The sequence below is a fragment of the Centroberyx gerrardi genome, chromosome 24 (assembly GCF_048128805.1).
Source record: "Centroberyx gerrardi isolate f3 chromosome 24, fCenGer3.hap1.cur.20231027, whole genome shotgun sequence".
Taxonomy (NCBI): Eukaryota; Metazoa; Chordata; class Actinopteri; order Beryciformes; family Berycidae; genus Centroberyx; species Centroberyx gerrardi.
The window spans coordinates 2,262,129-2,277,064 of record NC_136020.1 but is presented as its reverse complement, the minus strand read 5'-3'; the positions used below and the strand labels follow the sequence as shown (position 1 = coordinate 2,277,064).

The following is a 14,936-nucleotide window of genomic DNA, read 5'->3' as shown; positions in this document are numbered from 1 at the left end:
TGATTGTTTTATCCCATTCTCAGTGGAGTATCTGCCCCATTCACAGCCATTGGCTTTGGCATAATTAAAGTGGCCCCTTGTGCTCTGATAGGATCAGCTGAACATACAGTAATGGCCTCTTTGTGATAACATAAGCCTCAATTCTGCAGCTAATGATGTTACCTCCTTCCTCTCTCATTTCCCTTCATACTCTCACCGCAGTTCAAAATGCATCAACAAAAACAAATAAATCCACTGTAACAATCTTTGTCTGCAGTGCAGCTGTACTGGTGTGTTCAGAAGCTGTGGATTGGTGCTGGAAAAAAAAAACTGTTGCTTAGATACACCAGGTTTGATGAAAACCCACTGAGCTTCACAGGGGAAGACACCAGGTTTTCTGCTCTATAATTGGTTATTACTGAGGAAGTGGGTCTGTCAGCCCTGTGTGAGGCAGAATTAGGCCAGCTAAACGTGATGGGACCATGCTGTGATGGACTCATCTGCCTTCGATTCATTTCAGGCTAACATCATGGCTGAAACTCGAGAATCTCCCTGAGATCGCTTTAATGACTTTTTTTTCCCCGGGAAAGGCAAGGTGATTTTAACATGTTAAGTCTTTGTAGATAGAATCGGTAAGACTGAATGAGGCAGGCAGATAATGGTAACACACACTGCCGCTCCACCCCGAATGCTGTCTAGCCACCACTCAATTAATTGGTATGTAAACATATTCATATTTGTTGAAATTATACAGTTGTCAGGCATTTCTGTCAGCATTTACTAAGCTATCAATATTTTAAATTAGCACAGATTACATTTTATTCACGCTAGGTATATGGCATCTCAGCAGAATGGCAGCATGGTTTTGAAAGTGTTATTTGTGTGACGTGCATCACTTTAACATCCTCTAACGATGGTAATTACCAATTCACAACTACGTAAACCCACTGCTAGTAGTCACAGCAACGCCAGCCTCCTTCGCTCGCAGACAGCTGACGTCCCACTCACAGTTGCCTTGCTCTAGCAGTAGATGGGCTTTACTGTACGGGGGATATTGATAGAGGCAATATAACAGACAGCTGGCGTTTGTGAGTACAGGGTGGCCAGGCTGTTCTCCCACCCCCCCTTCCCTTCATCCTGCTCCAGCCTCCAGACCCCATCTGCCCCGCTGGATCTACCTCCAGCTGGGGAAGCACAGCATCAGGATGGGTGTGCTGCCTTGCCTGCCTCCCATTCTAATCCCACGGGCCTGGGTGTGCGGGGAGGGAGGAGGGACGGAGGGACGGAGGGAGGGAGTGAGGAAGTGGGTCACGTAAAAACGAGGCCATGCAGGGCTTGAACTGTAGCAGGACCTCCCATCTGGTGGAGAGCTGTCCAACCTATCTCTGCCATGGGCACAAATTAAACAGGCCGAGGCAGCTGGCGAAGGTCTCCACATGCAGGGAAAATGACTGTACTGCATGTACACTCCACAGCCAACACTGACAACTTCAGATGCCTCTGTGTTTCTATCCTCATTCCTAAGAGGGAGCATAACAGCATTAGCAACTGCGAGCTCTCTCCCAAAGCGATTCATCATTGTGTTTCTGCATTTTAAGAGTGATTAGGCCGCTAGCTATGTTGTGAAAGGATGAAGCGCATATGCATCAGAGTGAGAGGAGGACTGATTGATTTGCATGTCCCTCAGCTACGGCAAGAGCCTCTGGATCTAGAAATTTTCCCATTAAAGGCAGGAAATGGATTTGTGATGGATAAAAGACAGCAGTGCTGCAATTGTTTGTTAGAGGGTTTCTTTTTCTTCACCTCCCTCCTGACTGATTTCGGAAGTCAATAAGCAATTTTACAAAGTGCATTTTGACTCAGATATTTTTTGCAGAGGTGTTTGTGAGGGCATTCTTTCCAAGTCCGGTCATCAAATGGCCACATCTAAAGTTTCTTGGTTAATTTTGTCGGAGTAAATTGTGTAGCAGGGTTTATGTGATGTTGGCTGTCCGTAATGCTTGTTGCGGTTTTAACTAAAAAGCATCACTCGCAATGATGGTCGGCCGATGCTGATTGTCTATTTTTCATGCTGAATATGGCTGCACAGTCATGCCTGTGTGTTACTGATACTTTAGCATTAGTTTCATCCTTTCACGGCCCTCGAGTGCACGTTGTTCAAGTCAACAGCCATCGGAGGACGCTCTCTGTCCGCATCACAAGCCTTCATCTTCATCAGAAGGATGCCTGACAGCAACAGACACATTTACAATTAGCCCGCAGACCAGAGGTCAAGCGCCGCTGCTCGAGGATGAGATTAGAGTGAGTATCTCTCAATCTGTCAGTCACACCCGAAGCCGCTAAGTCCAAAAACACACACACACGTGCATGAAAAGTGACCACTATGCATGCATCCACACAGACGGTCTTAAAGCCTGTGCTGGGTGCATCCACAAATTCAACGCACAAGCTTATACAAGTGGACGCACGAGTTTGAGAGCAAGCACATGCACATGCATTCACACAGACAGGTGCAGATACAGACACACGCACACACACACAGACACACACACACACAGCTCCACTCCTATGCTGCAGTCACTTCCAGTCACAATCAGTAAGAGAGAGGAAATGGTGTCTGGCTCTGAGATGTTTGCGAAATGCTGAAGGGCAATTTGGCTAAAATGACTGAGTTAGAAATCCATTTGGGAGAGCAGGAGCAATATGCCCCTATCACGGCGCTGGAAGGAGCGCCTCTTGGTGAAGGGGTGTAATGTCATGTAATGTAATGTGTCTTCTGGTGCAAAAAAAGCGCCTGAGGTTTGGGAGTAGACTTCCTCTGGTGTCGTCGTCCGCGGAGAGACAAGCAGCAGAGAGGTGTAATGGTGACTAATGTAGCACTCCCTAGCCGAGAAATCAAACAGTGAAAGTGCAATACGGCTTTAGCCCATCCCCAGGCAGAGGGGAGCAGATGGTGATTGATGGAGAAGGATATTGAATGTATCACACAAGCCTAGCATCAGATTACTCCTCATTCTCATTCTGCACTCCTGCTTCACAGACAACTACATCCCCACAGTGTATGATGCTCCCCGTTCATGTATACTTTACACATCAGCGGGTGTGAATGCTCAACTTAGGACAGAATTGCCACTTGTTCAATGTATTTACTTGGCAAAAGCCTACTGTCTCTGCATTATTTAGGCTTTTGCATTTGCAGAAGCGGACATTTTTGGGTGCGTTCACACCAAGCATGTTTGGAGCCGTTTAATTGAACGCTTTAGTGAGGTTCATTTGGCCAGGTGAGAACAATGCCATTCGAACTTCGATAATCAACCACACTGCTGTGTGTTTCGTTAGAAGTGAGATTGTAATCTGAACCAACTACAGGAAACAGCGGGTATATGGGTACAAGGAAACAGATGTTGACATGTGATAGCCAGCAGTTCCTCATGCTTGAAAAGCCTAGCATAACAAAATTAAGTCTGGACTGATGCTCATATTCAGCTGTTTCTTCATGTGTTCTTAATTGGTATTAAACACCAGAGAAGAAGAGCGTGAAGTCTATCATGCTTAATTAAAGTTATAGGGACTGGAATCAGATTTGTTTTGACCCCTCTTCCCGCCAAATCGGCAAAATCTCTAACCTGTTAGGATGTCATCAAGACTCTGTCCAATAAACAAGCTACTTGTGAGTCCATGTGACTTTTGTTTACAAGCCCTTGTTTGCTTGCAATTAGGCAAACAAACTGTAGGTGTGATTGCACCCTTTGACAATCTTTCAAATGAAGGGTTGGTGCAGCAATTCAATTAGTGGGATAAGGGAGGCAAGTGGATCCGGTGTGTGTTAAGGTTATCCTGTGATTTTTTTTTCACTCTCAACATGTTACTGTATGTTTGCCAGGCTGAGGATTGAGTCACTGGGCTGCCACTGTAGGAACGGCTGTTCGCTGCTGGAGGAAGCTGTTGACTCATGTTAGTTCACGTCTTCAGTGACCCAGACAAAGTGACTTTGTTTTGGAGTGAATACATAATTGCTCCTCCACAGGTAAATATTTGGAAATGGTCGCGACTAGGCTGCTGATCGCTGCATTTGAAACGTTAGGTTTTTGTTTTTTTTATACATTGTATGGTGCCTTATCCCTCTATAAATATTTAAATTGGAAGACTGGATTACCTGAGGCATGAATACATTTTGGGAAATGCACTCTAAAAGCAGACTCAACCAGTTCACAGGAGTTCTTTTTCTCATTATTCTCCAGTCTGCATTAGGTTAGTAATTGCAGTAAAACTAAGGATCTTGTGTCATTTTCTCTGTGTAAAGACCAACTAGGTAAAAAATATTTCTTGGCAACACTTATCTCATTAGTTGTTAACATTAATGTGAGGTTGTGAATTATTTCAGGATCAACAGACGCCATATGTGGTGACTAACTGTCAGCATGTTGTCGGGCACACAGCTCCTTCCTTGTGGGCAGACACTGTCATTTGCCCTTATGAAACATATTCATACTCTCAGGGTATCTTCAGGGTTCAGAAAGCCAAATTTAAGACTTTGTAGGACCTTTTTAATGCTACCTGGAATTGAATTTAATTCAAAAAGCAAAATAAACTGGCAAAACCAGCCTACTTCTGATTGAACATAGCTAATGTAATTGTGAAACTACAAATGGGCAGAGGACAAAAAGACACAAGGAAATTAATTGTTCAGGAACATGAAGTCTAACTGTGTTTAGTAAAGCAGATAAGATGCATATTGTACTAACCCTGTTCTGTATTAATCAGTGAAAATGCAGCACAAAAAATCCTGTCATTGCATGGTAAAAAAATAAGACCTCTAATTACTGGATTTAAGACATTTTCATACTTAAAAGGCCTTATTTTATGGACTCTGACTCTCAAGTATATTCTAAACTGAGTTTAATATCTACGAACACACAGCCCCGTTTCCCAAATCAATTCAATGTCAGCCAAGACAGGCATGAACGTGGATTTCCACGTTCGCAAACAATTGCTCCACCGATAATTGATCCGGTGTGTAATGTGAATACTACTCAGCAATTTGAGCCCGATCAATACTGAAGTGACTGATCAGAGTTTTACTCCCGGCCCATAGGAGATTGTCTCTTGTCAGACAACCTATTGACAGGCTTTCTTTTCAGTGTAGCACACACATGTAGCCATGCTATCTGACACCGAATCCAATATTCCTCTTGAGAAGGATAAGAGCCTTTTTCTGGCCCAGCATTAGCTCACTTCCCTCCTGAGAGAGAGAGAGTTGACTGTGGTATGCAGCAATGATTTCCACTTGGTTGGCTGCGCGGTGACTTCAGCCTCTGTTTTATTAAAAACTGTCATGGGGGAAACAACAAGTCACTTAAAGCACATCATCACTGGCGGTCCCGAGGAAATAAAGAGACGCTTGGTTAATTAGTTCTGCGACAATGCACTATAGCACTGTCACTTTTCCGAGGTGGCGTTGTTGTATGGGGACCGCATGTGGAATTGTGGCCAATATGAGGTTTATTTTGGTATCCGGCTGAGCTGTACTAGATACCGTGGAGAATTGTTAATTCCTAGGCAAAAAGGAGGGGAAAATGCCCTTGTGATAAAGGAGGCTCAAGCCCACCATCAACCCTTCAAAGGCGGTGTGAAATATGCTTGCTCATCCTCGGCTACAGCACAGCAGGGCCGAAGATGTGAAGGTGACTTCGCATCACGCAGTGTGGCCGCATTTCTTGACTCACCATAATTCTTTTACCATAATTCTAAATTTGCTTTGTTAGATTATTTGGTATACCTGTATGTAGGCCTATGCTGTATGTAGTGACTGCACACGCACGTACACACGCAGGACTGGCATTAAAGATGCTGTGGCACGAAAAGACAGGTCGGAGGAAAGGTCTGAATGTCTGCAAGTCGAGCTAAAAAGAAAGACAAGAAAACCTCTAAATCTGCTGTCTGACAGACGTCAAGGGGGCAAATTAAACCGCCGGTGTTGGATTTGCTGGCGTTTGGATGCCTTGTCTAGGGAACAAAGTGCCAATGGGGATTCCTGGGACTTTAGATTCTTAAAAGCCAGAGTATCTTTGGTCGCCTGCATGAAGAGAGACACAAACAACTCAGGCAAACACTTTCGATTTTTTGGCGGATCAGAGATGTGCTTGAGTGCTTGTAAAACCGACAGGAGGAAAATGGTTGTTTTCTGCTTTCATCTGCTCAGAATCTCCGGACTTAAATGAACTCTGACCACTTGGCAAGACATAGCACTTATTCCCCAATCCCCGCTCTTTGAATTCAAGTACATCGCCAACAACACATCCAGTCCAGGAGACATAATAGGATGGCTGTACAGCCGTAACAAATAACAGAGTGATAGCAATATTTAATGGCTGAATGATAAGTGTTGATGTGAATGAGCACCTATTACCTACAGCCCATTCGTCACAGATCTTAATTCTGCATGCTACATTACAGTAGAGAAACAGCCTTTTAAAACCATATGAGCCTAGAATGTCAATGGGCTTAAATTGCAGGTTACTGTAGATCATCTCCTGTAGTGGCTCCTACTTAATGCAGTGTCTCTATGTGAGCAGTATAAAGTGGAGGCTTATTGAACAGCGGTGAGCTGTCTTCAAATGAGTGCTGGTCAGATAATAGCGGCCCATTGCCGGATTGCTCTGATGAGCCTCTTGCTGGGGTCTTCAGCTTTATTGGCCCATTTGAAATCCTTCCAGCTCTCAAAGGCTTCCTCGAGCATCAGGAAAATCCATACCAGCTCCATGCCTCTACAGCGCAAGACCGATCGCTACTAGTCACCTCTCCGTTTTACACTGGAACAGCACTACAAGGCTGTTTTCAAAAGCCACAGGGATCTACTTCAAACATTACACAGTGGATGCAGCACCACAGTAATGGGAGATGCTTTGTGGGAGCCGTAAGGCAAGCCATCAGTGAGGAACATGGATTACACATGATCATCACTGATTAATCAATGCTGCATTATGATGCCGGTGACTGGGGACAAGGGGGTCAGGTTATAACACTTAATAGATTTTACCGCTGAACAGAAACACATTCCAGGAAGTATGGCTGTGAGGGGGGTGTTATTTTATCAGTGGCTACGTTGCCGTTGAGTTACCCGGCTATTAGCTATACTCCAGTTAAGGCTACTTCTGGTTAAAGTAGAATTTCACCCTAGGATTCTCTTCCATTGTTAGGTATCATCAATTTGTGATGTTCAATGCGTTCTAGGAGTTATTTTGTGACACAAATTTAAGGCCTTTTAAGTATGAAAATGAGTTAAATCCACTTTTTTGGTGTACCCATTTTCCCTCAACCTTCTTGTCTACTTCTACGTCAGTTAGTGATTTCCTACATTTCCCAGAATGCCTTTTGACAACTGCCGGAGAATATGGCTGAACTTGTTCTAATTCAGCTGTGGGTTATATGTGTAGGTGGAGAGAGCGATAGCGTTAGCGGAGCAAGAGTTTTTCCAGACGTCAAAAAGCCAGTCGCACCTCGTGCCTCATGGCTGCATTGCATTCTGGTCTATTGAGGCTACTGTGGGTAGCTGTCGGTGCCTCATGTGTGATGGATTTCTCCCTGTATGATTGTTCAACGTTGGTGCAAAAGGCGGCTCTAGAAAGAATCCCTTGCTCTTTGATTCTGAGGGACACCAAAACCTGACGTTTACTGTTGATGTTTTAGATAGATTAAAAAAATGCTACCAAACTCCAAACTACCAAATTGTAGCTGCTGAAAATATCTCAACATTATGTCACCTTGTCACATCACCAATAGCTGTTTTTAACAAGCGCTTAAGCATTTTATGGTGGATTTTTCCCTTTTGACACTATGTGATTGAGCATACCAGTTGCCCTCTTTGACTGTACAGTAGGTTACTTCAAATACAGGGGAAATAAATTACAATCATAGGTTTTTTGTTGACACCAAAATGTACTCATAATGCTGTGCGAGTCATTTGCGCAGACAGTGAAAGCCAAAAGTGAAAACACAGCAAGATGTTTCTATGCCACAGTAACCATCTTAATATGGGAGTAAGCCAGGCATCTTAACCAGGTTTCTCACTATCAGAGTATAAGCTTACCCAAGTTATTCTAACCAAGATGATGTTTACATGCGTTGACCCAAACCAGGTTAGTTGAGCAAGTGGGTTAAGAAGGGAATGCCCCATGCATGTCAATGTAGCCATTGTTCCATAGAGACCATAGACCAAGCAGTTTTTTTTTTTACTGGAATACCAAACCAGTATCCACTTCGGATGGATGAGGATGTATACTGTACCCCCCTACTATCAGCTTATGCATCATGGTTTCATTGAATATATCTCCTCTCTCACTGTGAGCACTGGGGTGCCGACTGCACCGCAGATAAAGAGATGGTCATGAATGGGTAATTACCATTGTCAGCAGTTGTGGTCTCTTGTGGTTTGCTTGTTTATGTGTGTGCGTGTGTGCGTGTGTGTGCACATGCATAGCTGCAGGACAGAAGGGAGAGAGAGGGATGTTATCCTTGTTCTCTATGTTTGTGCAGTTCAAATCTCCCAGGACTCCGATAATGCAATTTTCAGTAACCCACGCAGCCTTGCCAGAGATAATTAGAGCGGACATGCAGTAATAGTGTCAAAAAGGAAGCATCACTTTCTCCGCCAGCCAGAAAATTACAGTCTTGGTATGAGCATATTCCAGCCACCATTCTCAAGGTGAATTCATAGCGGTACAGGACCCGTTCTGTGCCCGCGCCTCTGCAGAGACACGTAAACAAATTAATGAAAAGAAAAAGGCGAGCAAGGAAATACAGAAAAGCGTTATTTCTTAAAGGAGCATTTCACCCCAAATTGAAAATCCCATCATTATCTACTCACCCTATGTCAGTGGAAACTCCAATGAAGTTCATAGGACCACCAAACACAGCGGGTTTGCTGGTTGTTTAGAGTTCCACAAAGGGCATAAACTGACCTTCAAACTTTTGTGTTTTGTAGCCAAAGTATTATGTCCAAAATTATTTTGGTACATTGCCTCCAACAGAAAGGGAAAACATATCCTGAGACCCCACACAAGAACACACACAACTCTGTTTTATATATAGAGAGGAATTGGCTCACTAGCTTAGTAGCAAGCTAACGTCAGCACACCATAGTTTAACACACAGGTTATCTCACAGGAATATGACTAGCTATTTACTGGTAGCCTACCAATGATAAAATGCTTGCTACATATATAAGTGTACTTGGTCTCGGGCTCCTATAGTTTTCCCCCTCTTCTACTAGGTACTGCTGCCTGGATCCACATTTGTCTTCACAATGGCTCCCTTTTTGCTATGGGTTTTTAAGCTTGTTCCTTGTGCAGCTCACCACACAACAGCTTTTACGCATATTTATTCTCAGGAAAAATGACTTGGTTGTAAATTCAGCAATACAAAGTGAATGGAGAGTGGTGCAACATTTTCCCAATGGGTGTGGCCTGTTTTCTACACTGTCCCAACCTCTTCTACTGAGTTGGAAACAGAATCAGCACATTTCCTTGTTTTGGTTCCCACTCTACAGCAGAAGAAGAACTGTTTCCTCTACCTAGAATAACGAATGGAGTTTATAGTGACATACGGTTGAGTAGATTGACAAAATTCATTTTGGGGTGAATTGTTTTTTTAACTTTGTGGTGAGATGAGGTGGGGAAGGTTTGAGCTACGGTTTGGGGGGTTTCACCTAGCTAAGTTCAGCTAGCTAATTTAGCTCCCCTAGCTCAGCTACAGTAGCTCACCTACATCACCTAGCTAATATAGCTCACCTAGCTTAGCTGCAGTGGCTCACCTAGCTCACCTACCTCTGACTAACAGACTGGAAGGCCTGGGCTTCTGGGAGGAGACTCACATTCACACTCTGGGGGAAATGGCTGCTGCTTCGGTTTGTCTGCAGAGAGAGAGAGGGATGTACAATAGTGGGTAGAAATGGAATGAAACTGAACACATTATAACAGGTCAGAGCAGAATAAAACAGAGTAGAATAGAGCAAAACAGAATAGATTGTCTCCATTAATTCAAAACATATTTCTGTGACTGTCAGTAAGACTCAGGTCTAAACTGTCATGGAAACATTTAATCTAGAAATCCCACACACATCACTACGCCATGGGATTCTCAAAGACTTCTATAATTATACATTGAATAGCTCCCTTGATTGATTAGTTAATAGCTTTTGAAGAACACATCATTTCAGAAATTAATGTTGAATTTGCTCCTACAGCATTGACACAATAGGTTTCATACAACAGCAGATTGGTGTGCTATTGTCTTTTGAAAGACGAGCCATGTGCCAACGTCTGGTAATTTAATTAATGACTGCAGAAATAACCTCTCCAGTTTAATCACGCCACCGTTTAACAATGTTATCTTAAGAAGATTCCGTTCAATCTAGCTTTGGGTGTCTTCAGCTCGGATGGTATGTAATGACCTGAGTGAAATGTCTTTGTAAAATAAAATCTTTTGCTTTGGCTTTTTCCTCTGCAGGTTCCATTGCAAGGTGCTCCTATATCAAGTATCACTACTCCTCGGCTACAATACCCAAAAACCTCTCCTACAACATCACCAAGACAATACGGCAGGACGAGTGGCACTCCCTCCGTAAGTCTTGACAACAATCTCTCTTCACCAGGAAAGCTTGTCTTTTGACATGAAATATCACCCAACAGTGTCACCAATGCCATACTATTTTATTTTTATATGGTAATGGTTTAGGCTGTCCAAATTTCCTTTCACTCTCTGAGAAGTGTCTATAAAATACATTTTTTAAAGAACAGAGGAAGAAAATATCTTGGGCTGAGTTATTCAAATGTTCTGCTCTATCTTATAATCATATCCCATTGATTTTTTTCCCACCCTTGAGCCTCCAGTGCCTGCCATTTAGTTATAGTCAAGAGCATAGGTAATGAAAAACAGTCAAATTTCATTGTTGCTGAACCTGCAGGCTGCACTTTACCCTTGATTTCTTTTGATAAGTTGTTTACTTCTTCACAGGGAATCTGGCATATTTTTGATTTCCACTATTCTCTTGATTTTGACTAAAAGGTGAAATACATTTAAAGGAGTAGAGCAAATTAAAGCCAATTTTGTCATTATCTACTCACTCTACTCACAAACATCACCAGTGTTTCAAGTGACATGAGTAGATAATGACAAAATGTAGATTTTTGGGTGAACTATTCCTTTAAGGTGACACTCTTATCCATAGTGATTTACAATGAGTAAGCAGGTAGGGGGTTCACTGCGTTGCTGAAGGACAAGTTAACAAGTCAGAAACACAGTGGCTAGTGCAGGAATCAAACCCACAACCTTTCCAGTATGGCACACACACTTAATCACTCAGCCACCCTGCTGCCCAAAACTAAGGGGGCGTTCACAGTAGCGTTTCTGCTACGTCAAAAAATGGACAGTATCCCATGCATTTCAATGAGACTTACTGTATGTGTTGATGGATGACATGAATGCAGTGTGTGAAAATAACGCAAACTAGTTCGTCAAAAAAGTTGAATCGAGTTGAAATTTTGAGGAATCGCAGGTAAATGTCATCCGCTAATGGACTTCATCACCCAATGAAATTCATCTGCTTGAAAAGGTTTTGAGACACGCCCATAGCAACAGCTGGTTTCAATGCATAGTTGTCATACACTTTTATTTGGAGCATATTCCTGTAAACAGCATTGTGATTGTGTCTTGCTTCATTAATTCAACATATTTCTAGTTGAAATAGGATGTTGAGGCGGGACATAATGTATTATTGGTTGGAATTTCTCTGCGCGGTAATGAGATTTTGATACACAAATAAAGGAAAAAAAAAAAAAAAGTGTGTCATTAATTGTTAAATACGTTTACATTACGATATGGAGAATTAGCTAACAAAGTGAAAGTCATTTTTCATTTCATTGTGACTTTGTGATCGCCCCAACATCCTGTTTCAACCAGAGGTACATTGAATTATGGAAGCACGACACCATCAAAATGCAGTTTCCTTGTGATTTTAATCGTTTTTTGGTTGTGATCTAGTAAGCATATTATTTGGCCGTACTCAGATCACTGTATGTGTAAATTTGACCTGGACAGTCAGACCAAGACCCGGAGAAAATGCTTCAGAGCTTCATCTCCACAGTGTTTGTGTGCAACATCTGATCCGCATGGGTAAGAGCACTGTCAGTGGATTCTAGAGGGAGTCTTCCTACTTTTAGGATACCTGCCATTCATGAGACCATTCCTCTGGGCATGTTGCAGCTCTCCGGCCGCCTGGCCACTGAGCCGAGTGGAAGCGCGCTCTGACCTCAAACTGTCACTATCTCAGTCTGCTGAGTCCTTCGCTGTCAGGTGGCAGGGCTGGAAAAAGCTCCTCTCAGGTCCAAACCTTCTAGGACCGCTCCTGCTGTCTGTTTCCTTTTCTATCTTCTTCCTATCAGAGCCGAGGAGTGGCTTCAGGAGGAAAAAGTATCTATTTCAAGGCCACGATTTACTACACGGAGGGCACAAGATGGTACTGTATGCACACGAGATAGACCTCGTTTTGGTTCATTTGTTAAAAAACTCATGTTCTTTCTTCAATCTCTGAACAAATACATACAGAGAAGTACCAGTGATTGTACAGTGTTTTGGGTGCTTAAACAACTGGTTCGGTTCATTTGTACATTTTTAGTTCCCTGGCTGAACAGTGTTTGGATCTTTGGGCCAATCACAGTGCTTAAAAACAGAAAACTCCACCCAACCAGAGACCCGGGCCACATTAAACAAACAGATTGATGTTGTGAAAATGTTAAGAAAGAAGAAACTAGCCATTCTGTCTTATTTTCAACCCAGTGTGAGTGATAAAACAATGTGTTCAAGTGAATTTAACTTGTAAACAGACACGTCATTATCATTTTCGCATGATCCATCTTTGTAACTGAAATCACTTAAGTTTGCTTGCTACCTAGCAAGGAAAGTGAAGGAATATGTAGCTATCTATTGTTGTTTGATTGACTGTAACGTAGGTAAATATGTTACAGTAGTGTATCACATATGTTTGAGTTAATCTGAATATAGTCTTTTAAAAAGTCTCCTATAGACAGCCATCTGTCCTGTGACTTCTGAATGCATGCACTGCTCTAGTTAACAGAGGCAAATGGAGATCAGCTGAGGGGAGACAAGTCAGCAGAGTTGAGGTGATTAGATGATGTAGAAAGTTAATAAAACTAAAATAATTGTATCCCTGGTTTTCCTAAAGCTGTTGTTGATGCCATCATATAAAAGTGATGCACATCATCAACTGGCACCCTTGTACACAATAATATAATTCAATTCGTAAGCAAGTCTCAACATGGTGCATTAATTTAAAACAGTGATAAGGACTACTATGTCATAGCCTGTGGTTATCTGAAAATAATCAACACCCCTCCAGCCAATCATAATTCATCCAAGCCACTGTATAATAAATATTAATGGATGTTATTTTGAGAGCTGACATTTTTTTGTCATGTCATGTTTCCTGTAGCAGGAGGAAATTGAGGCAGGAAGTGGCAGGAAATAGTGATAACCAGGTATGATCACCTTCAAAAAATATGAAACAAGGTTTAAAGGTAACATCAATATCATAGCAAGGACAACAAGAGATTGAGGGAGTCAGGAAGACAGCGCAGAGCAGCCATACAAACCAAACCCCATGGGCAGGACACCTTACTAGAGACTTTTTTCTGTTTATTTATTTATAATGCATGAAATTGCACATCGTGAGCAAAAACACTTATGGGGGAGAAACTCCAGAACCCCCACCTTAAATGTCCCTACCACTTCTAAAATGAAATCAACGCCCTTGTCAGCAACAGTTACCATCAGGATACAAGTGTTTTAGCTATCTGTGTAGTAGGGATATTTTAGACCATTAGGGGTGTTTGTTTCACCTTAAAATCAAGTTAAAATGATCTTGAAAAATGCATTAAAATTAAGCATTATGCAAAAAAAAAAAATATATGTATATATTTATACTTAAGGTCAAAAGACACAAAATACACTTTCCCCTACAGGATGTCCACTCATGGGCTCCATACTTTCCCACTGTATCTCTCACTATACCATACTATATATATCCATTCCACACGGATACAGGCAGGCCTGTGCAAAAATCACTTCACACAGTTGCAGGACTAGGGATGAGAAATATACAGTATGCTTTCTGCCGTCAGAGGCATCTCTGTGATAGCTTACGCTATTTTTTCACCCAGCCTGTATTTTGGTAAATCAGTGAATTGCATCTGTCTGTTTGACGGTTTATGGCATTACATTCAGCATATTCAGCTCTAAAAATGTGCAGTTCCCACCAGGAGATCATCGGGCCCAAATAATCCCCCGTGGATAGGCTTTTTAGTTCCAGCCAAGGACAAAAGACATCACATTTATTGGGCTAAATAAGAGAGCTGCTGCTATGCATGCAATTGCTTTGAAAATGGTCGATCTCAGTACTCCCTTCTGCTAGTTTAGTTAGGCTCATATGCATAGGAATGGGAGGGTGTCTCATGATAGGGAATGTGTTTAATCTTCAGGATGTTGGTTAGCTGAGGAAAACAGATAGCTCATATTTATGGCAGGAAGGTCACCCCTTTCCCAGTCGGAGATGTTTAATGTCCTTATTACCAGGCCTATACACACCATCTCAGTGTGAGATAACGATACCCTTCTGACCAATGGCCTGTCACTCCAATGTGGGCATGAAAACAAAAAAAATAGAAATAACAAAAGGGCAAATAAACAAAGCCCTCTCCGCTAAGCGAGCATCTTTGCTCACCACCGGATCAATATGGGGCCAACGGGTGCCAGATTAAATCAAGGTACTGAATGACCCACTAATAAGAAATTACATGCAGGCCTTGCACTGGGGGTGGTCTTCAGGGACAGTAAGCTTATAATGAGCCTTGGAAGTGGAAGACCAACTGCTGCTTTTATAGATA

The 14,936-nt window shown here is 42.4% G+C and overlaps 2 protein-coding genes across 2 annotated transcripts in view; one reads left to right on the top strand and one right to left on the bottom strand.

The window, feature by feature from the left end:
* The window catches only part of LOC139925776 (toll-like receptor 6), a 311,939-nt gene that overhangs the window by 208,168 nt on the left and 88,835 nt on the right, over positions 1–14,936 (bottom strand). The window lies entirely within an intron of this gene.
* The window catches only part of tmem178bb (transmembrane protein 178Bb), a 99,267-nt gene that overhangs the window by 39,336 nt on the left and 44,995 nt on the right, over positions 1–14,936 (top strand). The window contains exon 2 of the mRNA XM_071917293.1: positions 10,486–10,599. Coding sequence (XP_071773394.1) covers positions 10,486–10,599 — 114 coding nt within the window. The remainder of the gene's footprint in view (positions 1–10,485; positions 10,600–14,936) is intronic.